The sequence below is a fragment of the Natator depressus genome, chromosome 9 (genome assembly GCF_965152275.1).
Source record: "Natator depressus isolate rNatDep1 chromosome 9, rNatDep2.hap1, whole genome shotgun sequence".
Lineage (NCBI taxonomy): Eukaryota > Metazoa > Chordata > Testudines > Cheloniidae > Natator > Natator depressus.
The window spans coordinates 81,913,648-81,940,504 of record NC_134242.1 but is presented as its reverse complement, the minus strand read 5'-3'; the positions used below and the strand labels follow the sequence as shown (position 1 = coordinate 81,940,504).

The following is a 26,857-nucleotide window of genomic DNA, read 5'->3' as shown; positions in this document are numbered from 1 at the left end:
TTAAAAACACCTGGAACCTCATTACTTTAGACCACTGGATCTTAGAAATTAATAAACTTGGAGTATTCCATTCAATCTGAGTCCTTTTCTACCCAACCCTGCTTCCCTATCTCTATTCAGGGACCCCTCTTACGAGAAACTGTTAAAGCAAGAAGGGGAAAAAATAGATCTAGTTTGCCATGGAACATACAGTACTTTCAATATATATTAAAATACTACAGTAGTGTAGCAAGGTGGAGCATGTCATGTGGTTTTTCTTTTCCTCCCTACAGTTTCATCCCTGGTGTGACATTCTATACCTTGGGGGAGCATCCTGGAACCCCCATATTCCTCATTTTTATATAATCATGATCTTACATGTAAAGGTATCAGGGGAAAGGTTATGATCTGCTGAAAGTCATTTCTCTATCCATATATGGATATCATGCATATGAAGTTATGAGAATTGTGTTGTATGGTTGTCACTAAAACATGCCCTAAGTTGGGAGATCAGCCAGATATTAGCTCCCCAGAGGCAACAGCAAGGAAAATAATCAACACCCGGGTGGGGTGTCAATCAACCCATCAACAACCATTGTCCAGCAAGGGAGCTACAATGCAAAAACTTAGGGCTTGTCTACACTGGCACTTTACAGCGCTGCAACTGAAAAAATACCCCCCTGAGCACTGCAAGTTTCAGCACTGTAAAGTGCCAGCGTAGGCAGTGCACCAGCACTGGGAGCCGCGCTCCCAGCACTAGTAGCTATTCCCCTCATGGAGGTGGGTTTTCTAAAGCGCTGGGAGAGCTCTCTCCCAGTGCTGGTGCTGCGACTACACAGCCATGTTAAAGCGCTGCGGTGGCAGCGTTTTAACGTTGCTAGTGAAGACATGCCCCTACCTGCATGAGTCCACACCAGGGGAATTTCTCAACCTTGCCAGGAGACAGCAATGCCCACCCAGACATGCCTGGACTTGTGTTTTCCAAGCACATGAACTCAGGGTATAAAACCAAACACATGGGGCCCATGCTTAGCCTTTCTCCTTCACCCCACCTATGCTGCAAGCAATGAGGACACTCTGAAGACTCCAACTGAGGGGACTGGCCCAGATTTAAGGGACAAATCTATATGTTAAGGACTGCAATATCCGGTGCGGTGAGAAAAACTGCTTAATCTAGATGTTGCCCACTCTAATAAGGTTGAGAGTTTAGATTGCGTGTTTATATTTTCTTTTGGTAACTAACTCTGACTTTTTGCCTATCACTTAATATCACCTAAAATCTATCTTTTGCAGTTAATAAATTTGTTTTACTGTCTATCTTTACCAGTGAGTTTGTATGAAGTGTGTGGCAAATCTGCTCAGGCTTTGCAAAGGCTGGTGTATGTCCACTTCCCATTGATGAAATGGTGAACCAATTAATAAATTTGCACTGCTCATCTTGAGCAGTGCAAGATAGTATATTCCTGAGGTACAGTGCTAGGAGCTGGGGTGATTTAGTTGATTCCTCTCTGTGTGATTCATGAGTGGCTCTGGGAGCATTCAAGCAATCTAGCTGGCTGTGGGGCTCCACATGTGGTTGTGCTGAGTGATAACAGCACCTGGAGGGGTTTGCTGCTGGTCACTAGCAAGACATTGTGAGAGACAGACCAGGCTGGAGAAAGTTCAGGGGGCACAGCGGTCCCACAGTCCCAGGCTGCACCCCAGGGATCCCGTCACACTTGGTTATTACTTGTTTCTCACAGGCTTATGCCCCTTGTATTTCTCAACTTTTTTTATTCAGCTGTAGAAAAATCATCAGTTCTTTTAAGGCCTGATCCTGCACCATTGACTTCAATAGGTGCAGGATGGAGTCCTCCACTGAGCGTTGTCCCAGATACCAAATCAGGGCAACAAGTCTGTTGCTCTCATCAAAGGGTGAGAGGCTGGCAGCAAATCAAAAGTTACAAAGCTGCAGCTGACTGTCTGTTTTAAGTCTTATCTTAGCTGAAGTTAGTTAATGATGCTGGGCAAGTATTTTAGCAAGGGTGCTTTTGTATACAGCGTATTGGGTATTTGCTGCATTCTGTTTATGATCTTTGAATATTTAAAATGTTATAAACATACTTATATACTTATACCTACTGGGATAGGCCATCAAATGGGATAGGGCATCAAACTACTGGGATAGGCCATCCTGGAAATAACATGAGTTATTATTATTGTGAGTAAATATATTATTGACTCATGTTATTTCCATGATTTTTCTCTTTGTCACTGATTTCTCAATTGACAGGAAAGATGCCCATAGTTAACACTGAGGCCAGATAATTGACATCTCCAGTAAGTGAGTAGGTGAGTAAAGTGGCATTTGGATTTCCCTTGCAGATGCCATATTTCTATAGTCCATTAATTCAAACTGATTTAATTCAGGAATTCTTGGGAACCTAACTTGTGGCATGTTAATGAGTCCCCCAAAATATTTTGTGTTCCCAAGAAATTATTAATATTACAATTATGCTTAGAGACTTTAACTGAGCTGAAGATCCACTGGGCTAGGTCCTATACAAAGAGTAAGAGATAGTCAGTGACCTAAATAGATGACAATCTAAGGTCCTGATTCTCTATGTGTCTACTCATTTAAATTTACTATTGTGAGTAGTTGCATTGATTGTACAATAGTAAAGTTAATCATGTACGTAAGTGGTCATATCAGGGCCTAATTTATGCAAAACGTGTGAGGAAAGGGACATAACATACCAGCAGAGTGATGTAATGACTTGAAGTGTCAATCCATTTTTTTATTTTGAGTTTTAATTTTTAAATCTGTAAATGCTGCAGTGCACAGGCGTTATCTATATTGATGTTTGACAGATTAGTACACTGATGGGCTTTTTGAAAGGACGTTCTCTCCTTCGGTCATGAGTGACACTATGTTTAAGTATCATGGCGATGATCCTGTACAAAAAATAGCTAGAGACAGAGACACTATTGCCTTGCTAAGTGTCTGTGGCGGCAGCTGCTACTAGCTCTTTGCTTGGGCGAATGACCAATGTAGGCGCGGAGAAGACAAAGCGAACAAGCTTTCTTCTCCCTTTCATGGGTAACGTCATACCATTCCATGTCTGACGTCAAGTCCTCAAGGATGACGTAACCATTCATACAGCCAATCACAGCTAGAAAGATGACGTAAACGACCTTAGCAACAGGCCCAGTCCGAGCGGGCCAATTAGAAAATCGATGGGGGTGGCAGGCAGCCAATGGGATACGGCGAGGGAGGAAGGCGGCAGGAGGCCGGTCGTCTCCCTCATCTTCCCTCCGACAAGATGGCGGCGGTGCTGGCGATGGCGACCCTAACGGCTTTGTGTCCCTTCAGCGCCTGAGCTCGGTTCCGGCCTGGCCGGGGGTACCGAGCAGCGGCGACATGACCGCGGAGCCCATGAGGTACGGACCGAAACACTCTCCCTCTAGGGTCTGACGAGCCTCCGCTGCGGAGAGGCGGCTGGGGATACTGTAGTCACTTTCTTCCCACCCAGGGAGTAGAGGCGGCAGCGCCGCTCCCCGCTGCGGGCCGGTACCGCAGGAGGGTGGAGGGGAGGCTGGGGAAAGCATCGGCAGAGAAGGCCGCGGGGCAGAGTAAGGGATCGCGGGCCAGAGGCCGGGCAGGGGGAGGGGACCGGCGGGACGGAGGTTAAGTGCGGTCTGGCTGCTGTCTGTGCGCGCGGGGCTTAACCCGGCTGGGCTGAGGGAGAGGGGCCCGGGGGCGCTTATATTCCCCTCGCCGGTGTGCTCGGGGGTAGTGCTGCGCCCCCGGCTCGGCCGGGGCAGGCGCACGGCCTGTTCCCTCGGCCAGTCCCGCCGCGGGGTGGAGGGGGCCCCGCTCCGAAGCTCGCGTTCTTAAGGTTGGGGGCGTTGATGCTTCGTTTCCATTCTGCCTTGCCTGGAGAGAGCCGGAGCGGGACCTGGCTTGGCGGACCAGGTTGAGGGGCGGTGCCCTCTCCTGACCCCCAGCCCTGGATGGAGTTTTTGCGTCAGCGAATGTCTTGGTACCATAGCGGTGCTGCCGCCTCTCCCCTCCTCCTCCAACGTGTTTATCCACAGTGAAAGTTCCTTCTCCCCTATTGGCCCTCCACAGTAAAGGATCTATTTTTACATCACAATCAGTGTCTGCGACCGCAGGAAAGCTGATCTTCATACAAGGTGTTCACCCTAAGCATCTTAGTCTATAGGCAGACTTTTCTCTAGCTTGCAGACTGGAAACGTTCTCTCCTGCCTCCCAGCAGGGGAGGCTTCTTGCAGCTCTTTGCTTTCTAGGACCTACTCTTGTCTGCTGTGTTAAATTCCTTTCTTTGCTGCATACAGTAAATTATGCTATACCAGGCCACAAATCAGCTTCAGTGCTGACGAACAGGTGCTATGTTTTACCATTAATACATAATTAGTTTTGTGTGCCTTCCAACATACAGACATTTCAGGGGAAGGTGACCAAGGAGCATGGTCCATCAACTGCACAGCACTCTGAATGCTTAAGATGTGATATGAATAATAAACGATTGTCAGTTAACCTTCATGAACATTGTCTAGCCTTGTTCACAAAATCAAAACAAAAATTGAAGGAAAAGTAGCATCACGTGAACTTGTATTAAGATTCTCAGTAAAGATTCTTAAGCAATCATAGTTGTTTACATGGATTTTTTTCCTCTGTGGCTCTAAACTCTTTATGGCATCTTTGCAGTTGGTAGCACATTAACAGTACAGCATCCTTTTAGTGAAGTTTGGGTTTGATTACATTTCTATTTGTTTTTGTATTATTTTTCAGTCAAAACAAAAGAGGGGTCTGATTTTTTTCCTTTGCTTTCCCTTGTTTGTGTAGTTGTTTATTTACCATAAACTCCCAGTAGGGTTTCTGCCAATACTGATAGGAATGGTAATTTTCTCCCCTTATATGTTCCCGGCCCTGAAAGCCTTTTAATTTCTTAGTTAGCTGTGCCTGAAGGCCTCTAGCAGTGTAAACAAAAATATTAACAAAGTTAACATAAAGCAGGCTGATCAATTCCAGGAGCAGAAACTACAACAAACAAGCTGTCCCTAACATAAAATAGGGTGACCTTAAACAGATAAACCATCACAGGGTCTGTTGTATATACATTTTTTATTTTAAATTAATTGATTATTTTACAGAAGAAGCGATCTCTTCAGACCCCCCACTCCTCCCCTCAGACACCCTCCATGACCCTTTGGGTCATGATCTCCAAAGTATGGGAAACACTGGGTTGAAGAGTTCAGTGTGAGAATATAAAACAGAAGCAGTGTAGTCACTAGAACAAATTACCCCTTAAAGCAGGGGTTCTCAACTTTTTTCTTTCTGAGGCCCCCTCAACATGCTGTAAAAACTCCACGGCCCACCTGTGCCACAACAACTGTTTTTCTGCATATAAAAGCCAGGGCCAGCATTAGGGGGCAAACAGGGCAGTTGCTTGGGGCCCCCACGAAGCTACACTGCTCAGGCTTCTGCTTCAACCCCCAGTGATGGGGTTCAGGGCTCTGGGCTTCAGACCTATGCGGTTGGGCTTCAGCTTTGCGCCCTGGGCCCCAGTGAGTCTAATGCTGGCCCTGCTTGGCGGACCCCCTGAAGCTTGCTTGCGGCCTCCTAGGGGGCCCTGGACGACTGGTTGAGAATCACTGCCTTAAAGGGTTACCTTCATGAGTAATGGTAACACACTGGTTTGGGCGGGGGGGGGGGGGTGATTGGTATGGGAGAGGGTAACAAACTTGAAGTTACTTTCCTAGAGGAAGAAATTAGTCAGGGAATTGTTCTGTGCTGGTAGTATGGCGTGAAAGATTGATAACTTTGGAATGTATGTAGAAATATTTACAAAAGTTGATTGAGTTCAAAATATCTACTACTGGCTTCTTTCAAATTACATTATTGCTGCATTACACAACATGTATCATGTCATGCTGCAACATCACTCATTCAGAGTTAATGGATGCAGGTTACCTTAAGAAAGAAAAATGAGATCAGGTTTCCCACCAAGATGTTAGGGCAAATCTGTCAACATATTCTCTGTACAAGACAAATATTGAATGTATTAACTTAAAAGCTAAAGCGAAGTTGTTAGTTCTATTGAACTGTGCATTATTCATCTATAGCATCATTAAGGCTGCATTGAAAAGGCCCCTTTACTCAGCAGATGACAGGTGAATTTTCTACAAAGATGTTGTATGAAGTCACTTCTAACTGCAGAAGAAACATTTTAAAATAACTCCCTTTCAAAGTTTTCTCTGTCTTCATATTTCTTTGAGTTCCGCATAGTCCACTCAAACTTCACATCTGTTCTGGTAATATCTTGGATGTAGGCCACTTCTGAATGTTTAACATTAAACTTCTAGTTAGTTAGGTCTCCTTATTTGTCATAACCTTAGTCCCTCCAAGATTAGCAGCAGAACTACTCAGTTACTTTCATTTTAAACACTGGCAACCTGGGTTCCAAAATCATGACCCCCCAAAAGTCTTATTTTCAATAAAATTTCATTTTTGTCTGGGTTTCCAATCAGTTCTATCCCTGACTTGCCAGCTGTGCTCCGTACCAGAAAAGATGAACCAGAAAAGCTTGCTGAACAGCAGTAGGCTCTGGGGTGGACTATGGGGTGATATCAGGTGGTGAGCAGAGATGCAGGAGTCGGGGAGAGAGAATGGTCCTTGTGGGAGAGAATGGGGTTAAGCAGGGATGATTAAAGGAAGAGTCATCTGTGGCACAGTTTCTGTGCCAAGGCATTATTACATCAAGGGCTACCCTCATACTCCAGCTCTCCTCTCCACCTCTTCCCCTGGTTCAAGTCAGCTTAAGCCCAACTTTTTAATCATATTCCCTGTTTACTTCCCATGGTGCCCTACAGCCTCATACACAGCCTTACTCACCTGTAGAACAAAGGCTGCAAGTTGTTCAAGATGAAATATATTTGGGCTATGGATTATGAAAAGCAGGTAGTTCAGGCTGAGAAGGGGAGTTAAATAAGTGGATCAGAGCTGGGCATCGAATGACTTTACTTATTTTCTTTCTGTTTAGAACAGGCATCAAACATATGGGCAATGGGCCAGATCCAGCCCAATTGATGTATTTATGTAGCCTACGTGATATTCAGATTGTGCAAAATACCAGCTTTCATTTAAAAAAAAAATGTTTCTGGCCCTCCTGGTTTTGAAGAAAACCTTCCAAATGTGAAAAACAACAATAAAGAGATGTAGTGATGCCTTCCCGAATCTGCAAACAACCTAAAACAATGGTTCCAAACAGTGAACTCCCGTATCCTCTATTAATCTCAGTGGAATGGCAACAAAAACATTTTAATGTGAACACTAGCTGTTGCACTGCTGATCATTTTAACAGATGGAAAGGGATGGGAGTGAAGCTCACAGGAGGGGTACAGAGAATAGAAGTTGCTGCAGGAAAGGAAAGACAGAGGAAAAAGTAGAGGAGATACAAAAAGACAAGGAAGCGGGAGAGAAACAGAGAAAGAAGGGTAAAAAAGGAAGAAAAACAAAAGGATAGAAACAGTAGCAGCCCAAACAAGGAGAGGAGCATATTTTCACTGTAGACTAGTGCAGAATAAGTGTGTGTTAACTCTCTGCTGAAAAAACAGTATGAAACCTGTATCTATCTGTGCCTGGATTTATCTTAGGAAAAACAGTATGTCTTTATTAAGTGTATTTTGTGTGAGGCAAAGTGCAGGTGCAAATGCGCATAGTCCATGACAAAACATGTCACTGAATTGGAATATTGGATGTATCTGCAGTAAGGCCTTAGTGTACTGCTGAGGCTCACCTGACCATATTTCATGTCATTGGACCTCAGTTCTGGCTGACGGGTGATACAGAAAGATGAACTGGTTTGTGAATAGGGCAGTAGCAAGTTGTTCCAATGATGGCTCAGAAAGGGAAAAAAAATGCAGAAATATAATGGCAAACATGATGTATTGTTTTACACTGATTTGAAACCATGGTATGTAGTGTGCTCTGAAGTTCTAGCTGTGGAGTATATGGTGCCTTCAAAGTTCTTGTAACATTTAGGGACCAGACAGCTGACACTTAAAGATAAAAGGAAGGCTTTTTTTTTTTTTTTTTTTTTTCAGAGAAAGCTTGAAGCCTTGAAAAATCCTCAGGGCTTGATTACTCAGACTAGCAGTGTCAATACCAGTGCCCTTCAGGTGACTTATTTGGTGTATCTGCAAACTGCAAATCACACGGTTTTATATGGTGTATATGATTGTTTCAGAATTTTGTTAAGGTTAGAAACACCTACCAGATAACATGGTTTCTCATGTTTGTCACATGGGTAACGATATATGAGACAAACTGCTTTTATAACTTTGGAAAAGTCTGTAGCTGGCAATTCAGCTTGATGAGTCAAAAGAAGTCTGAAGATGTCTCTCTGCATCTGACGACGCATCTACACTGCAAAGTTGTCTACAAAACTTTTATCGTTCACGGGTACTTAAAGCCACCTCTTTCCTCCCCCCCCCCCCCCCCCCGCGCGAAAGACAAAAGCTTTGCTTACGTAAGTGGCAGTGTGAACACGGCTTTGTCTTCTGCTGACAAAGCTAACGCCGCTCACGAGTCTGGAAGTATTTTGAGGGCAAAAGTGCCAACAAAGTACTGACAAAGAGCGTTTACACACGCTGACTTCTAATGACATGGCTGTGTCGACACAGCCTTGCTACTAAAAGCTGCGTGGTGTAGACAAGCCCTGAGATACTGCCTGATCTGAGGGGTTGTTTGATATCTCTAGTGCTACACAGCTAATATTTGTGAGGTAAGTTTCTGATGGTTCTGTTGGAGAGTTGATCTTCTGTAAAGCACAACAGCAGAATGCTATTCAAGACATTTCAAAACGTGTTTAGTCTTCCACATTTAGTAGGAGCTATGTATGATAATCTGGATGCATCGTGCCAAGGTGGTGACAGATAAGGGTAGTATACTAGTCCACTGATCCAGAACATCACACTAAATACATCCCTGCCTCACTGTTTCATAAACTGCTAAACTCTTGATGATAAGAAAATGCCTGAATGTCTGTGTCATGTCATAGATGAATTCAGAACTTTTGCATTGCTCTGTAACTACGAACAATGCTTTCAAACTGAAGAGTTGAGACTATTTTCCTCCTGTCTCACAGGTGGGAAAGAGATGTAGTGACAAGTAAAGTGTTAACTTAATTCTTTTAATTACAAGCAAAAGTGGAGATTTCCCATAATAATTAAATCTCCCTGTAGTGAGGGGGCGTGGCCTCCCTCCCAGATGGACAGGGAAACTCCCTCACCCACCTCCTGGTGGGCAGAGCCAGGGCATCCACACCCATCCAGCTGGAAATAGAAGGGCGGGACAGGAACCAGAATATAATGGGTGGGTCTTCAAGCTCAGCTGGGCCAGAGCTGCAGGAGCTCCTCAAGCTCTAGCAGCAGGTGGCCTGACAGACACCACTACAGCACCAAAGCCCCAGAGGAGCTGCCGGGGGTGCAGAGGACCTGTAGGGGTTGCTATTAGCTGTCTACCCCGGGAAGACTGATGATGACCTTGAGACCCGAGTACTGCACAGTGGGAGTGTAGGAAGTAGCCCATGGGAACCAGGTGATAATCCGGTTGTATTGTGACCCGAAACTAGGTCAGTATGTTTCGGGCAGATCCCTGCTGACCAGTGACAGAACATTCTGCCCAGCCCTGGGCTGGGACCCGATGGAGTTGGGTGGGCTCAGGTCCCCCTACCACTCCACCCCTGGGGTGGCAGCCTCCCCACCTCAGGCCAAGAGGCCTGCGTTGGTCTGCTGTCTGCCAGAGCTAGGACATCAGACTGTTTGCTGTCTGCCCAGTCAGAGGGCTGAACCCCTAACTGTTTGGTATTCCTCCCTGCCTAGGGGCAGGGTCCCTAGAGTCCTTTGCCCTGACTGCATGGCATGGCTACTTAACTGTTTGGTGTTCCGTCCTGCCGGAGGCTCAAGCAGCCAGTGCTAATTCCTCCTGAACTTGACGCCTACAGCAAGGGGACGTAGCCTCCCTCCCAGATGGACGGGGAGGGATGAACCCAACCTCCTACATTCCCCTTGCTGACACTCTAATTAATTCATAGGGGTGGCATATTTAGCCTACCTTGTTAACATCTTTGATCACCTGAACCCACTAAACACTTATTTCAGGGCTGAATATGAATGATTCTGCCTGCACAAACAGGGTAGAAACATTCTTTAGAAAATTTGTTCTTCCCAAGTGCAAAGAAAACCTGGAGACATTCTGTACCTTGGGGGAGTGTCCTGTAACTCCCATATTCCTCATTTATATATGATTGTGATTTTGCATATAGAGCAGGGCTTGTGAGTATCGGGGGAAAGGTTATGGTCTGCTGAAAGTAATTTCTCTATCCATATACACCTCTACCCTGATATAACACGAATTCGGATATAACGTGGTAAAGCAGTGCTCCAGGGGGGTGGGGCTGCGCGCTCTGGTGAATCAAAGCAAGTTTGATATAACGCGGTTTCACCTATAACACGGTAAGATTTTTTTTGGCTCCCGAGGACAGCGTTATATCGGGGTAGAGGTGTACATATATCATTCATGCATATGAAGTTATGAGAATTGTGTTGTATGGTTGTCACTAAAACATGCTGTAAATTGGAGAATCAGTCAGATATTAGCTCCCCAGAGGCAACAGAAAGGAAAGTAGCCAACACCCGGGTGGGGTGTCAAACAACCCATCACCAGCCATTGTCCAGCAAGGGAACTACAATGCAATGACTTACCTGCATGAGGCCACACCAGGGGAATTGCTCAACCTTGCCTGGAGACTCAGCAATGCCCCCAGACATGCCTGGACTTGTGTTTTCCAAGCACGTGGACTAAGGGTATAAAACCGAACACAGGGGGCTCATGCTTGGCCTTTCTCCTTCACCCACCTGTACTGCAAGGAACAAGGACACTCAGAAGACTCCAACTGGGGGGACTGCCCCAGATTTCAAGGGTAAAATCTCTGTACTATGAACTGTGGGGTGAGAAAAATTGCTTAATCTAGATGTTGCCTAGTCTAATAGGGTTGAGAGTTTAGACTGCATGCTTACATTTTCTTTTGTTTTGGTAACTAACTCTGACTTTTTGCCTATCACTTAAAATCTATCTCTTGTAGTCAATACATTTGTTTTACTGTTTATCTTTACCAGTGAGTTTGTATGAAGTGTGTGGCAAATCTGCTCAGGTTTTGCAAAGGCTGGTGTAGATCCACTTTCCATTGATGAACCAATTAATAAATTTGCATTGCTCATCTTGAGCAGTGCAAGACAGTATATTCCTGAGATACAGTGCTGGGAGCTGGGGGTTTGGCTCTGGTGCTTTTCTCTGTGTGATTCATGAGTGGCTCTGGGAGCATTCATGCAATCTAGCTGGCTGTGGGGCTCCACATGTGTTTGTGCTGAGTGATCACAGCGCCCGGAGGGGTTTGCTGTTGGTTACTAGCAAGGCATTATGAGAGACAGCCCAGGTTGAAGAGAGTTTAGGGGGCACAGCAGTCTCACAGTCCCAGGCTGCACCCCGGGGATCCCATCACCGTCATTTTTATCTTCTTTGAAGGAATTTAGGAGGCTATCAGACTATCAAGTACTCATAAATCACCTTTGAAGGGAACTTAAGACTTAATTATTAGACTGTTTTTCTACTGTCCCATAGTTGTGGAAAGAAGTTTACCCTTGGTGGTGTTGATGCTGACTGCAAAACATTGCAAAACAAACTGACAGATCACTCTTGGGCCAAAACCCACAACTAACTTTTCTCTAGCAGAAACTCCATAGACTTGTCTGTCTTCTGAAGGAATCGCCAGCCTTCCTTAGTTGCAGAAGCCATGGAAGTTTTAATCTCACCTTCATCCCTTATTTCCGTAAGTCAGGTTTCTTTTCAGTGGCAATTTTTTTTATCACAACTGCCTGTCTATTGAAAGTGAAGTAGAATTGTATTGCCCCAATTCCATTTTGTCTGAAATATCATTCATCAGCAAAGCAGGTTCATTCATCAGATGGATTTGTGAATGTATATAGTACAGCCTGCACCCAGTTTAACAGAAAAGAGGTGCTTCTCTACTTGAAAGAAGTGAAGAGAAAGTAGAAGTCTGGAAGAATGGCTGTAGCTGAGGGTATGTATGAAAGAATTGCACAGCACCACCAAGGCAATTCAGATGGATAAAGGCACACTAAGTATAAGAACATAACTTCTACATCCAGAATTTGTTTCTAAGTCCATTTAGCTTCCCCCTTTCCTTTTAACAGGCTGAATATTGAGAAGAATTACAAGTCCTCAAATGTTGATTTTTGTACTCCAAAAACAAACCTTAGTCATATATGTATTAGTGAAATGATAACTAAAACTCAGGAATGCGCAGCTGAGAGAAGGGGGTCATATATTTATTTTGTGGACTATGAATTGGTTGCCACCTTTGTGGAAACAGGCAGTGCTGGAGCACTGGATGAAGACCGGAGAACAAGATCAGTTCAGACATATATCTAAATGAATTTAACAGTAACAGTCTCCACAAGGAATGTGATAGGATAAACTTAATCTTGTTTGGGGAACATCTTCAGAAACTCTGAATAGGAAGAAGTCTTCAAAATAGTATCTGAGTTGCCTTAGTTATCATTAATTTTTTTGTTTTTTTCTGAAACGCTAATTTTTGAAGCATTGATTGAAAAATGAAACTCTTCAGAGGTAGGAGTATGTGTGGTTTTAGGATGAAATTAAGCTCAGTGCAAATGTGTACTGTATTAAAGACTAAAATAGATTGGGGCTAGGGAGGGGAGCATGGGAGGGAGGGAGGAATTGTGGTGTTCAGTTTATATTATCCAAGCTCAAGGTGAAATGAAGAGACTTGAGCCTGGATAAGACTGTGAAATAAATATTATGTAGACCAAAGGTGCCTCTGCCTAAACAGTTTTTATTGCTTGTTTACTATCAGCAGTTGCACATTTAACAGAAACATAGGGCTACCAAGAAAACTGAGCAGGAATGAAAATTGTGCAAAACTCTGGAGCGAAAATAGAGCAAACCAAGACAACTAATGTCCTAAGCACTGGTGTGTCCTTGTTGCAGGCATAAATGAAATACAGACCAACCTTTAGACTTTAATGTGAGGAAACACTAACCTGGGAACCTTTGCCGGACCTATTTGGCTGTCGCTAGTCCATGACAAAGATATTTGGCAACGTCATAGGGAGGCCTTCATTCAAAATGAGGTAATGATGCAGCATCATAGAGAGTTTGTTGTAAACAGTTCAGAGGAAAAAACAGAAAATAATAAAAGCAATTTTTGTATTAAAGCAGTGAAGTATTTATCTGTTATTGGATGTAATCCTTGCTTCTGTATATCTAAAACTGTTTTACATGAAAATGACTATTGCCTGCCTGTCCCTGTTTGTGTTTTTATGCTAAACTTTTGCTTTGATTATGCTTTTGTTGGGGGAATCTAGCATTACCATATAGCAGTGTTTCTTAACCTTTTCATGCTGGCGACCTCATTTGGACATTAAAAAAAAAAAAAAGGTCTCCTCCTCCTCGCCCCCCGCATCGCACACTTTAAGCTTGGGGCTTCAGCTTCAGCTTCTCTCGGCTCAGGGCTTCAGCCCAGCATGGGGCTGAAACATGTAAATTAGCTTTGCAGGGTCTCCTGTGGCGTGGGGCAATTGCCCTGATTCCTACCCCCTAACACCAGCCCTGCTTGTGACCCCCCCCCCCAATCCCTCCACCAGCCCTTGTGGGGGTCACAACCCCCAGGTTGAGAAACACTGCCATATGGTATTTTTACCTATCAAAGTTCTCTGTATGCTTAACATTCCTTTACTTGTTCTCCGGTACCTATTTTTTCTATTCTCAAGCTTGTCCTAAGTAGTCTTCCTAGTTATCAACTTCTCAGCTTGGTTATTTGAAAAGAAAAATATTTAGCCTTTTAGTGCAACAGTGCAGCCTTCAGGAAAACCCATGCTATTGTCAGATAGTTTGGATGCCATTTGAATAAAACTAAATTGTTTAATCTTCCTTGAACAGAGTACGGATTCTTTTAGTGAACTTTTGTTCACCTGTTCTCCATTTTCCTTTTTATGAGCAGTTAGTGTCTCTGGAGAGTCTTTTGTGATATTTGCTTTCCTTACTCAGTATACTCCGAGGGCATTTCATGCATGTCCCCAAATGTCCTAAAGTTTGCTGGGTATCCTTTGATTAAACCCCTGTGATTATAAAGTCAATTCTTACCAAAATAAGATATTAATCAAGTAATGAGTTAATGAAATCTAAGAATAGCACCTCAGGATATAACACAGTAATATGGGACACGATGCCTGCGTTGTCTTTTTTAAAAAATGAGTACTTTGATAGTCTGCTATTTTTGAGGACATTCATAGTTTGAATTTTCGGGTTGTTACCACACTAAAATTACCGTATATACTCGATCATAAGCCGCTTGGTTTATAAGCCGACACCGCCCCCACCCCCCCACACACAATGGATAAGTAAAAATGGACAATTTTTATGACCCATTCATAAGCCAACCCTATAATTCAGGGGTCAGCAAACTTTGGCTCCTGGGCCATCAGGATAAGCTGCTGGCGGGCCGAGATGGCTTGTTTACCTTGAGTGTCCGCAGGCATGGATGTAAACCTAAGTAAACAAAGTGTCCCAGCGCGCTAGCTGCTTACCCTGACGGGCCGGGACAGCAACTGGTGGGGAAATTTTTTTGTGGGGAGAAGCTGGGGGTAAGGGGACCACCCACCACTAGCCCCCCACACTCTCCCCATCCCATCCTCTCCCACCTTATTTGGGGAGGGCCAGGGGAGAATGTCTTTGGCCTGGCTGGCCCTGCTCTGGCAGGCCAGACCGGGCGGCACAGCCTCAGCATGTTCCAGTGGGCTGGGCTGGGTGGCACGGCTGCAGCGTGTTCCGCTGGGCGCCGGCCACAGCCTGCTCTGGTGGGCGGGGCCAAGCAGTGTGGCTGCAGCCTGCCAGCCCCGGAGCTGCAGCTCATTTGGAGGCTGTGGGGAGAGCAGCATGGCCAGAAGCCGAGAGACTCTGGCCCCGCCTCTTCCCTTCTGGTTCTGCTGGCTGTGCTGCTTCTTCTTGCTTCCTCTGTTGTGTGGAGGGGCTGTGTCCCACCTCTCCCTATCTATACCCGTTCATAAGCCGACCCCCTTCTCTGATGCTTCCTTTTTTTTTTTTTTTTTACTAAAAAAATTCAGCTTATGAACGAGTATATATGGTAATTTAAATTGTCCTGGTAACAGATGTAAGCAAGGTCTGACTTGAAATTGCTTAATTAGCATATACATTTGAAATCATTTACAAAAATGTTCAGTTTTAGCCCAATATTTTGAGCTACCACAGAACTGCCGCCCCAGTTGAAAACTGTTAATGAGTTTTGAACATTAACTACCACAAAGGACATAACTTAAATTGTTTTATAAAAATATAGTAGTAAAAACATACTTTTAATGTTATAGGATGGTTTGATTTTTTTTACAGTGTATTTTGGACTACTGTTTGTATACTGTATGATGTGTTAAGTCCTTAGTACAAGGCAGATTTGTTCACTTCTGCTATGACTGGTTATCAGTAAATGAGTAAAATATATTTAATTGTATACATTGTCTACTTCAGCCCTTTCAATTTGTCTGTTCCATGTTCTTGAGTCATTTTTCATGCGTACAACTATCAGACCACAGCCTTAACACATTTTATAGGAGAGTACTATGTAGTCTCTGGCCTTTTGATGGGAGACTTCTGAATTGGGGTAAGGCTCCAGACATCTTTTCTTCTGGGTGTAGTGTCTCTTCAGGGTTATCTATGTGAAAGTTCTGAAACAACTGTCTGAAAGTAATGGTCTCATAAAAAAAGATTCATAAAAACTAGAGAGAAAAATCAATAACTGTATGCATAAAGTCCAGTTTGAAACTGAAAACCTTAACTAGGTAGCCTCACTATGGTTTTACTTACAATGAAATAAGAATACTTCCAATTTTTGTCTGCTATCCTTTAGATCAGGGAACATTTTGGAGACATAACCTCAGGGTCTTTTTCACTTTTCCTCTCTCTCCTTTCACTCTGGCTATGGCTAGCTTATCATACCAGGTACACTTCAGAGTTATTTACATAAATGTTCTCTCTGATGGGGTCATCATTGCCTTTTATGAAATCACAATTGTATATTTTAAAGTCATGCATTCTAATGTCCACTGGTCTTGTTTAAACTTATTCGAGGGGTTTTATTTTATTTACTTTGCCTTTCTTTTTCATATATTTATTGGAAGGTGCGTTCCTGCCACAGTAGATTTTCAGCCCTTGTTTGCATCTCCTCTGTCCCCCTGTGTGCTTGTCTTAACCAAAGGTGTTAACTTTGAAATCAGTTAATTTTCAGCCCCTTAAAGAAGTAGTTATATTTCTCTTAGTCATTCCATCTTATCAGAATCCCAACTGTAGATGAAATATGAATTCACAGATGCAAAATCCATCACATTATAATTGGCTTTACCACTTAACTGACATTTTTGGAAGTAAACATTTAAATGTTGTAAGTACTTAATACTGGACAGACGTTGGTCACTGTTGACATAGGTTATATGCAGTAGTGATTTTGAGGAGAAGAAAATCACTCTTGTTACCAATCACTTTAGCCGTCCAGCTCCCCAGAATTTTAATTGTGTGAAATTGCAGTGCTGTAGCCATGTTGGTTCCAGGATATGAAAGAGACAAGGTGGGTGAGGTAATATCTTTTATTGGACCAACTTTTGTTGGTGAAAGAGACAAGATTTTGAGCTACACAGCGCTCTTTTTCAGGTCAAAGATACTACCTCATCCACCTTGTCTCTCTGTTATGTGAAACGGAAGTTATAGAGGATGGAAGAGTAAAGTAAATTAATACTCCTGTTTACAACAATTTACCTAACATCTGGCTGCAATTTAAAAAAAAAAAATCTGCATAGATTTTACAATCAGTAAAGGGCTACTTAAATTGTGGCCACTGAGTTCTCATTATGCTGCAAGATGCCATTTTACGTTTTAAAGTGGAAAGTGATAATGATTTAACATTTTATAGTTGCCTAAAAAGGCAGTGAAAATCTTGTGTACTTTAAGTATTAAAAAAAAAAGCTACAACTGACTAAAGAATCTGCAGACATGTGAGCTAGTGCTCTGAAAAAGTAAACTAATGAAGAACACAAACATTGCTCTCAGAGATGTTCTTGAAAGATTTTTAATTTTACAGTGGTTCCTACACCATTGACTGTCAGGAACCATTAAAAATTCAATATGTTATATATGTGGATAACTTTTATAGTGAGAATAACTAATTACTTTATGAGGTAGTCCATACCTGTATTTTGAAGATGCATGAGGAAAGTAATTCTAAATAATACAGTTTGGAAGGTAACAAATTAATAGTTTGTATTTTTAAAGCACTTCCATCTAAGGATCTCAAAATTTTTGGAGTATATCTAGATTAGGAAAATTTTTTTACTCATTTATCTTAGTCTAGATATACCTTAAATGTTTGTAAGGCACTTTAACTAGTTTTAAAACCCTAGTTTAATTTAACTTTCTCTGTCTACGCTAAGGTTTTAAAACGTTTTAATTGATATTAAAAAAAAAAAAAGTTTTATCCTATCCTAGATTATCCTTATAGAATTAAGACTTACAACACCGCTGTGAATGCAGATCACTAGCAAATATACTGTAGGGAACAATGCTACATGGCAAAGGAATAGACTGTAGGACTTAATGGTTCTATTCTATCTCTGATTTTTTTCTTAAGAAATTATTAAAAATTACCATTTAAAGTGTGCACTATCAGAAAATTTGATGTCTTGAAAATAGTTTTAAAAAGCACAATTTGGATGTGCCCCTTTAATGGCAGTGTTGAAGGATTATCTTACACAGGGGTTAGTCTAGTTGATTATGTATGATTTTTCAGTTACTGTACCAACAGCTGGAAAAAGACATATGAGCACAGGAAAGCTTTTGGACGGTGGTCTCCAACCTTTTTATGTGCAAGATCACTTTTTGAAATTAAGATCAACCCAGGATCTGCCCTGCCCCCTCCCTCCATTCCCTCTCTCCCTCCGTTGCTCACTCTCCCCCACCCTCACTCACTTTCACCAGGCTGGGGCAGGGCGTTGGGGTACGGGAGGGGATGCGGCGCTGGGTTGGAGTTGGGGGGTTTGGAGTTTGGGAGGGGGCTCAGGGCTGAGCCTGGGGCAGGGGATTGGGGTGCAGGAGGGGGTGAGGGGTGCGGGCTCTGGGAGGGAGTTTGCATGCAGGAGGGGGCTCCTGGCTAGGGTAGAGGGTTGGGATGCAGGAGAGGATGAGGGGTGCAGGCTCAGGGCTGGGGCAGGAGGTTGGGGTGTGGGGTCTGGGAGGGAGTTTGCTCCAGCCAAGAGCCCCCTCCTGCACCCAGAGTGTTGGGGTGCAGTGAGGGGTGTGGGCTCTGGGAGGGAGTTGGGGGTGCAGGCTCAGGGCTGGGGCAGGGGGTTGGGATGAAGGAGGGTGTGTGAGGTGCAGGCTCTGGCCGGGAGGCGCTTACCACAGGCAGCTCCTGGTCGGCGGAGCAACAGGGCTAAGACAGGCTGCCTGCCTTCCCTGGCCTCATGCTGCTCCCAGAAGTGGCTGGCATGTCTCTGCGGCCCAGGGGCCAGCAGGCTGTTCTGTGTGCTGCCTCTGTCCCCGCCCTCCAGCGCCAACTCTGCAGCTCCCATTGGCTGGGAGCTGCGGTCAATGGGGTCGGCGGGCGCGGGCAGCACACAGAGACCCGTGCCAGCCACTTCCAGGAGCGGCGTGGGGCCCGGGCAAGCAGGCAGCCTGCTGAGCCCTGCTGCGCTGCCAGACAGCGATTGACTGGCAGAGGCTCCAGGATCGCGATTGACTGGTTGGTGACCACTGCTTTAGGAGGTGGGAGAAAAATATGTGGAGAGCCTGAGACAAGAAACCTTTTTAAAAAGTAGTGCTAATAAGGTAACTGGTGAATTAGAGCCTTGTCTTATTCTTAAGAAAAATTGTGTACATGGGAGAGAAATGACCAATGGCTCCTGTTCTATAAAACTGGCTAATTGAAAATTCTGTTGGCAATAGTATCAGTAAACTAATTCAAATAAAGATATCAGGCAGTCATCTGCTCGTACACGATTGTCTTTTGACAAGATACACGTGTTGCTGGTTGTCTTCTGAGACACTCAGTAAATAATTGGGATGGCTGGTTTGATGTAAGCTTTGTATGGGTAAGTTAAAATAATGTCTGATTCCATGCATCGTTACAATTTTTTTTCTTTAGGCCATGTAGAGAAACTGCTTGCAATTTCTGTTTGGGTTATGTATCCACAGACAGACCAATATAAGTGATTCACATTTTTAGCTATTATTTAATTAATCTCTTAGTTATGCACAATGTTTTTGCTATGTTCTTTCCTTTTAATTTCTTTGAATAGCAGTGCACTTTTCTTGGCTTCTGTAAATATTTCATTTTTTTAATTACATGAAATACGGCTTTTTAAAATGTGACATGCTTTATTGTAAAATTTATACTAATGTAGTCCTAAATGCTTATATTTCAGTGCCAAATCTGCACTTACAGATTTTTTTTCAAAATTACAGGGGGGTTATTTTTGCATATTTTGGTATCCTGTTTTGAGATAGATGTTTTGGTTAAAAAAAAAAAAGCCTTGCTTTGGAAGATCTTCAGTTCCTTTATTGATATGTAGTACTTAAGAACAAGCAGCATTCATTTCAAGCTTGCACTATATATTAATTAATAAAGTAGCATGAGATAGTGAGACTAATTTCAAGTGACACTTCTGTGTTTTATCAGTGAAAGCAAGTTGAATACGTTGGTGCAGAAGCTTCATGACTTTTTGGCTCACTCTTCCGAAGAATCTGAGGATGCAAACTCGCCTCCAAGACTATCTGTGAGCAAAAGTATAGGTAAAATATATATATATTTTCTCTCTTTTAAATGTACACTCTTATTCAGCATCTTGGAATGTAGTGCAATAAAATGCATTTTGATGTACAGATATGCAATATTGTTCTTGCTGTTTCCTTCTTAAATGGAGATATCTGGATAAATATACAGTAGATTCTTGGTATAAATTGCTTTTCATTTGTGAATATAAATATTCTGTATGTTATGACACTTTTAAACCAACAAAGTATTCAGTATTCCGTTTCATGGAAGTTAAACTATCTGTGTGTCCTTGGGGTGGGGGATGTTTGTATCTCCTCTGGGATGCTTTTGGTTCAGATTTCTCATGGTTCCCTATATTAACAATGCGTAATAGAAACATCTTGTTTTTCTGCTGAAGTTAAGATCTTTTGACCCTCACAATTGTGGAACAGAGTGCGGGGGAGTTGTTTTCATGTTAATTGTGGGAACAATTTGTGAATTAAGTCAGAAACCACTAAAACAAAAGGGCTTTTCTAAAGCAAATGATTAGGTTTCTTCTAGAAAATTATTGGTATCTCCAAAATATCTAATAGGTAAGTACTGGATTTAAAAAACAACAACTTCATTTTAACTACTGTCAATAATGAAGGCTTTTAAAATAAACACACAGCAGAAAATTATAATCTAATGTATAGTAGGAATCTGGATTTGTTATAGATATAGAACTTTTCAGACTCCAACTTTCCTAAAACGCTTTCCATAGCAATGAAGTGACTGTGTGAGGAAAGTTGGGATTGTATTAGCCGAGGAATGTATTTTGTTCTATTTTCAGACAGATCCATGGGATCTCTAAAAGGATGCTGTCAAAAGAAATAGTTAACTTTTCACTAACAACTCATTACCTTATTAAAATTGACAGAAATTTAAAATCTAATTTTACTTGATTATCACCTGTGTTTTTTCTTATATTTCTCAGATCATATAGTGAAATAAGACTGGTCATTTTCACTTTGTATTTACTTCAGCTTTCTTATTCTCCTTATATAACAGGATGCAACTGTTTTGCATTTCTAATGTTTAGGAATATTTGAAATATTCTTTTTATACAAAAAAATAAGTGCTCTGTCAGATACACAGCATTGATTTCAATGGAGCTAAGACAATTTACATCAACTGAAGATCTTTTATATTCATATTGGGTTATGTAAAACTTCTGTTAGAGTCACAAACTTCTGCTATACTTGATAATATCCCTTTGATTTAACTGGAGTTCTGCTTAAAATTTCATCTTAAGTGTAGCATTTCTGACAATATTGTCCCCTTATTACTGCATTGTAGTGTCAACACTGACTGTACGATTCAATTCCTGTTTGGTGCTTCAGTGCTTTATTTCAGGGCACCTTTGCCAAAACCAAACTGTGACATGGATAAACAGATATCTGTCATTGTGAAGTTGTTCTGGGGAGGATACTGTTTGCAGCACCTCTCTCCCAGTCCTGTGTAGTTACAAATGTGACTCTAGCTCTTGTCCGTGAAAGAGAATTACTGTGGAGCAGAGATACACCAATTGCTTAGTCCTTTTGACAGATTTCAAGGGTGTATGTGTGTGATATCACACACATACACATTATATATAATTACAAAAAACTACTGTCCCTTTGTGTGTATGAACTATAATAGTCTTTAATCATTTGGTCGCATGCTATTTTTCCATAGGATATTTTTCATGCAATGCCCTGCTCTGGGGATGAATTGTGTAATAAAAAAGATTGTCTTTAAAGACCCTTTAAAGACCCTCCTCATTTGTTGGAAGGTGTCGAGTGAATGAGGCAGAGGATTGCAGAAAGAGAAAGGAGGGTCTCATGGTCTTCACTGTTGTCCTGGAGAACTGGATTTTGGCCCTGCCTCTGCCACAGAGTTCCTGTGTGATGCTAAACAAGTCACTTAAACCAAACCTTTGAGGTGCTCGCTAATTGTGTGTTTAGCTCAGGGGTTCTCAGACTTTTGCACTGGCAACCCCTTTCACACCGCAAGCCTCTGAGTGTGACCCCCCCCCCTTATACATTAAAAACACTTTTTTATATATTTAACACCATTATAAATGCTGGAGGCAAAGTGGAGTTTGGGGTGGAGGCTGACAGCTCGTGACCTCTTGAGGGATCCTGACCCCCAGTTTGAGAACCCCTGGCCCTAGCTTGATATCTTGAAGTCTGATTGGCAGAAGTGCTGACCACTCATAATTGAAATCAATGGGAGTTGTCCTTAGAACATATTCTGAAAGTATTCTGAAAAATCAGGTCCTAGGATTTTCAAGTTGGCTCCCCAAAATTAGTGAATGCTTTTGACCATATTCTCTGTGCGTCAGTTCCCCATCTGTAAATGTGAGATAATACCACCCCCTCATCTCAAGAGAAGTTTTGAGAAGACTAATTAATTTTTCTTTGAAGCACTCAGCTTACTATAGTGATGAGCACCATAAAAAAGCCATGTGGAAATAATTTTTTCTTCATAACAGGATTTGAACAGTCTATAATAAATTGAACAATGAGGAGAAAACAAAATATTGAATAGCTGCTCATTAATCACTGTTTATCCAGTGCACTGAATGAGACTGTAGTCCTGTAGAAAAATACTATGTGATCATATAGTTTAACACTGTATCGCAATGCATACACACAAGGGGGCTGAATGAAGCTTATTCGGGCAACCTTAATCTTGAAAGTTCCTAAGTTTTGTGTGCCTGATTATGCAACTTTAGTGGTCTTTTAACATAGTTTGTGTGTGTGTGTGTAACTTTCTCATTTTTTTTTTTTTAAAGAAGAACTTCTGTTTTTTCAGTTTGCTGTCATGTGGCATCACAACACCACATGGGTGGAACCTTTAGATACACTACACAGACTTCTGCCACTTGAACTAGTGGAGTAACTGATAGCAATAGTAAGTTGTTATCCTCTATGTGGATCAGTACTAGAGGGACATCAGACACACATTTAAACAGTGATTTTCACAGATATTTGCTGGCAGAGGAGGAATAGTGAGACTCAGGAATTTGGCATTCCAGGCTCTGGAAGGGAGTGTTTTCTAGTGGTCACAGCCACTTCGGCTCATTTCCTCCAGACTTGTCCCCCTTCTGCCTCATCCCTTCCAAGGTGTTCCAGTCATGTCCCGTCCTGTCCCCTCCCCCCCAGCTCCTTGCACCAGTCCTAGTATCCTTATCTTCCCAGTCCCAGACTCTACTCAAGCTTCTCGTTTCAGTCTTTTTGCCCAGCAAGTTCTTATTTCCCCCTCCAGGCTTGCTGTCATAGTTCGGATCTCTGACTTCATCATTCTCTCATCCCGTCTTCACACCTAGTCATGGTCTCTTCCCAGCCAGTTCTGATTTCACTCCCTTTTGAGCTCCTTGCCCACAATCTGTCCTCCCTACCCCTCCTGCTCCTCACTGTATTCTCCTTGTCCAGCCAGTCTTAGTCTACCCTTTCCCCACCGTGACTCCTAGTCTTCTTGCCCAGCAAGTCTGGCCCCCCCCTGCCCCCAGCAGCTTCCTGCTCCAGCCTCTTCACCTCCTACTGCATAACTGTTGTCTCAGTCTCACCAGACTTTGTGTGCCAATATACTCTCCTTCCTGACCAGTCTGGCTTCTGTCTCTTGTGTATTTGAATCGGACAGCTTCCTCCTTCATACTGCACTGCCTGGATGTGTTACAAGGGAGTATAGGTGTCATTGAGAGCATAGGAAAGACAGGCTCCCTGCTTTCAATTCCCCATCTTGATGTACCCCTAGACTGGAGAGAACATGCTCAGTTGCTGTGTGGTGACGGCATGTTCAGTCTGGTCAGCACTGTGATACGAGGGGGTGCAACATGCTTAGTCAGTTTGTGGGTATGGTGACAGTCTGGTCACATGTAGGCGCAGTGAGATTTGAGCATGCCCAGTGAAGATGGAATCTTCTGAAATTTTAGCTGTTAAAATCAAAGTATTCTCTACTGAGCATGTGCAAACTGAAATTGTTACAACTTAACCAAAGTTAAGCGAATTTTGATGAGGATGCCAAGAGGCACATCCTTGGCACATCACCCCTCAGCCAAATTTCAAGTAATTAGTTGTCACAATTTTGGCACGAGTGTACCTTATACCCTTCCCTTGGTCTCTTAAGGGCACCCGCTTAAGGTTTTCAGTACTCAGCCATCACCTCTGTTAAGTGGAGACATGCATCTCTCTTCCTCTTGATGGGGATTTTAAGGCTTCCCTTCCCAACTCCCTGCACTTTGATATCCCTAGCAAGCCAGTCTACTTAAAGGCCAGTCTACCTGTGCTTTGCTTTCTCCCCAAAGGCTATGAACAGCATATAACCATCAGCTACAAGTTACCATACTGCTCTTTCTAAGCAAGCATGTTTATTCTTAAGGTAAAAGCATTATAGAGAAAACAAAACAAAAGCTCCTTCAGGCATGCTAAAAGCTTACAGTAAGTCACCCATTATTCTTATAGGGCCCTAGTAGGCCAAAGTCTTTCCAGCCCTCCACAAGGGTTCAGCCCCGCTTGGACAGAAGGTCCTGTCTGTTTGCTGGATCAGAAAGAAGGCTTTGAGTCAGTTTAAATGCAGCCCTTTTAAGCCAAAAGCCCTTTCTTGGTTTTCCTAGTCTCTTGTAACCCAGTTTGAGTCCCTATATGCAAATACCCCAGTGGGTGGTACCTGTCTGGTACAATGAGTGATTCTCCTTAATCACCCTACAGTGTTTTAGTTCCTGAAGGAGGTGTAGTAATTCACCCCCATGGAGTAGAACACAATCATACATATAATTCCTGAGCCACAGTGATACATAAGCATAATATAATATGTTCCCCCAAAGACAGTGCATATGGTTGCAATATCTGTCACAATAGTCACAGGGTTTAAGGCCAGAAGGGACCACCAGATCAGCTAGCCTGACCTCCTGTATGTCACGTGCCACCAACACCACCCAGCGCCCACATGCTAAACCCAACAATTGAAATGTGACCAAAATGTCACAGCCCGCAGGACACTACATGGTTATTTGCCACAGGCAGAGAATAGGAGGGTGACTTGGGGGAAAATTCCTTCCTGACGCCACATGGTGATCAGAGCCTGAGGATGTTAGCAAGAAAAATCCAGCTAAATATCTTGCTGCAAAACAGAGGGACACGAGAGCACTTCAGAGAAATGGTCTGAAGAATTTAATACAGAGAAAACATTTTTCCTTACTGTCATTTTCATAAACATCTGCATTGTATTGGCTGAAATTTTCCAAAAAAAACGATTAAGCCTGAGGCAGACACAGCCAGTGTGGAAAAATTCAGCCCAAACAGTTTGCAAAATTATAAGAAACTGAAAATAGGGTCTTATAATGTAAAGAGTGCTATGAGCCTAATCTATAATATTCATGTGATATCCATATGAAAAATAACGTTTTTGTACTTTCCATTAATCCATTTCCTGTCAGGCTCCTTCTAACATTCTAAGCTTTTGAGCAACTTCATATAGCTGCATTATAAAGAATACTGAAACAGAAATATTCCCTTCTCCCCCTCAAAAAACCTATAACATTTCTCTCAAAATTACACTTGATGGGGGTTCAGTCCTGGATCAATGACATGTTTAAGATTTAATATCCCACAACCCATTAGGGCTAGAAATAGGAGGTCTGTATATCTTGAAAGAGGAGACTCCACAATATCAAATGGGATACATCACTTATTTTTAGCTGTGCTAGCTAGGTCTTTGATATATCAGTCCTTAAAATCACAATGTTATGTACAGAAGTTTCAGGAATGTATTGGTTGTTACTGCTTTTCATGTGAAGCATGTGTAGTTGCACTCTGGCTCTCTGGCTCCTCTAGTATGATTTCCTTATTGGTGGGAAAAGGTTGAAAAATAGTAGCAGTGGTATTTTTAAAAAAAATCTAAATAAAATTTTCTGTAAATTATTTGGCATATGTGCAATAGATGATGCCATGGTGTTATGCAAAGGTTTTATTGTGATTCTATATAAAACTCACTCCTCATCCCCACTGACTAATTGTCCATTTAGTAATGTTTTAATAATGCTGTAAAAAAGTTTATACCAACCATCATTTATAATTTAAAGAATTGTTAGTGATTTCTACCATTCAGTGAATTACATTTTTTCCCTCCTTGTACAGGTAAAAGTAGTGGGCCTGAAAATAGTCCAACTCCAATGGAAAATAACAGGGAAGAGGTAGGAATAAAGTATATGGTGCATTTGATTTACAGTAATGCTGGTAATTCAAAAATGGCTGGTATAGATTAAATTTTAATTAAAATCTGTATTGGATTACACTACCATATCTGCTGAATGTGAACGTTGATTAGGGAACTTTTTCTAAAAGTTGAATTAAAAAAACACAATATAACCTTTTAAATGGATATGAATGACATCCATTATGACTAGGCAAGCAATGAAGCAATCACAATTTAAAAATAAAAAGTAAAATAATAAATTCAATGTACTTTCATAGTTTTGACTACTTTCATATTTTTCCTATGGTACTTCATAATGCATGAGTAAATGTATACTTTGTGGAAGGTATCACATTGTACTATTATGAGGCTTCTAACCACTATTAAATCTTTGCTGAGAAGTGGGGAGCTGCTGCAATTTTGTGAATTATCATGGTTGGGAAGTGGCAAATTACGTAACAGTAAGTAATACCCTTTTCATGAAAGTATTAGGGCTGTCAGTTAATCACAGTTAATTCATGTAATTAACTAAAAACAAAAACAAATCGCGGTTAAAAAACAATTGTGATTAATTGCAGTTTTAATCGCACTGTTAATAGAATACCAATTGACATTTTTTATAAATATTTTTGGATGTTTTTCTACATTTTCAAATATATTGATTTCAGTTACAACACAAAATACAAAGTATTCAGTGTTCACTTTATATTATTTTTGACAGATATTTGCACTGTAAAAAA

The 26,857-nt window shown here is 42.2% G+C and overlaps 1 protein-coding gene across 3 annotated transcripts in view; it reads left to right on the top strand.

Annotated features, from left to right (window-relative positions):
- Positions 1-3,247: 3,247 nt before the first annotated feature.
- ATRX (ATRX chromatin remodeler) overlaps positions 3,248-26,857 on the top strand; it is a 132,029-nt gene continuing 108,419 nt past the window's right edge. The window contains exons 1-4 of one of the 3 annotated variants that reach the window (XM_074962446.1): positions 3,253-3,399; positions 13,076-13,218; positions 19,824-19,936; positions 26,060-26,115. In XM_074962446.1, coding sequence (XP_074818547.1) covers positions 13,169-13,218; positions 19,824-19,936; positions 26,060-26,115 — 219 coding nt within the window. In that variant the 5' untranslated portion in view covers positions 3,253-3,399; positions 13,076-13,168. Of the gene's footprint in view, positions 3,400-13,075; positions 13,219-19,823; positions 19,937-22,817; positions 22,836-26,059; positions 26,116-26,857 lie in introns of those variants that run through there. The other 2 variants (XM_074962447.1, XM_074962448.1) reach the window with 2 other exon arrangements.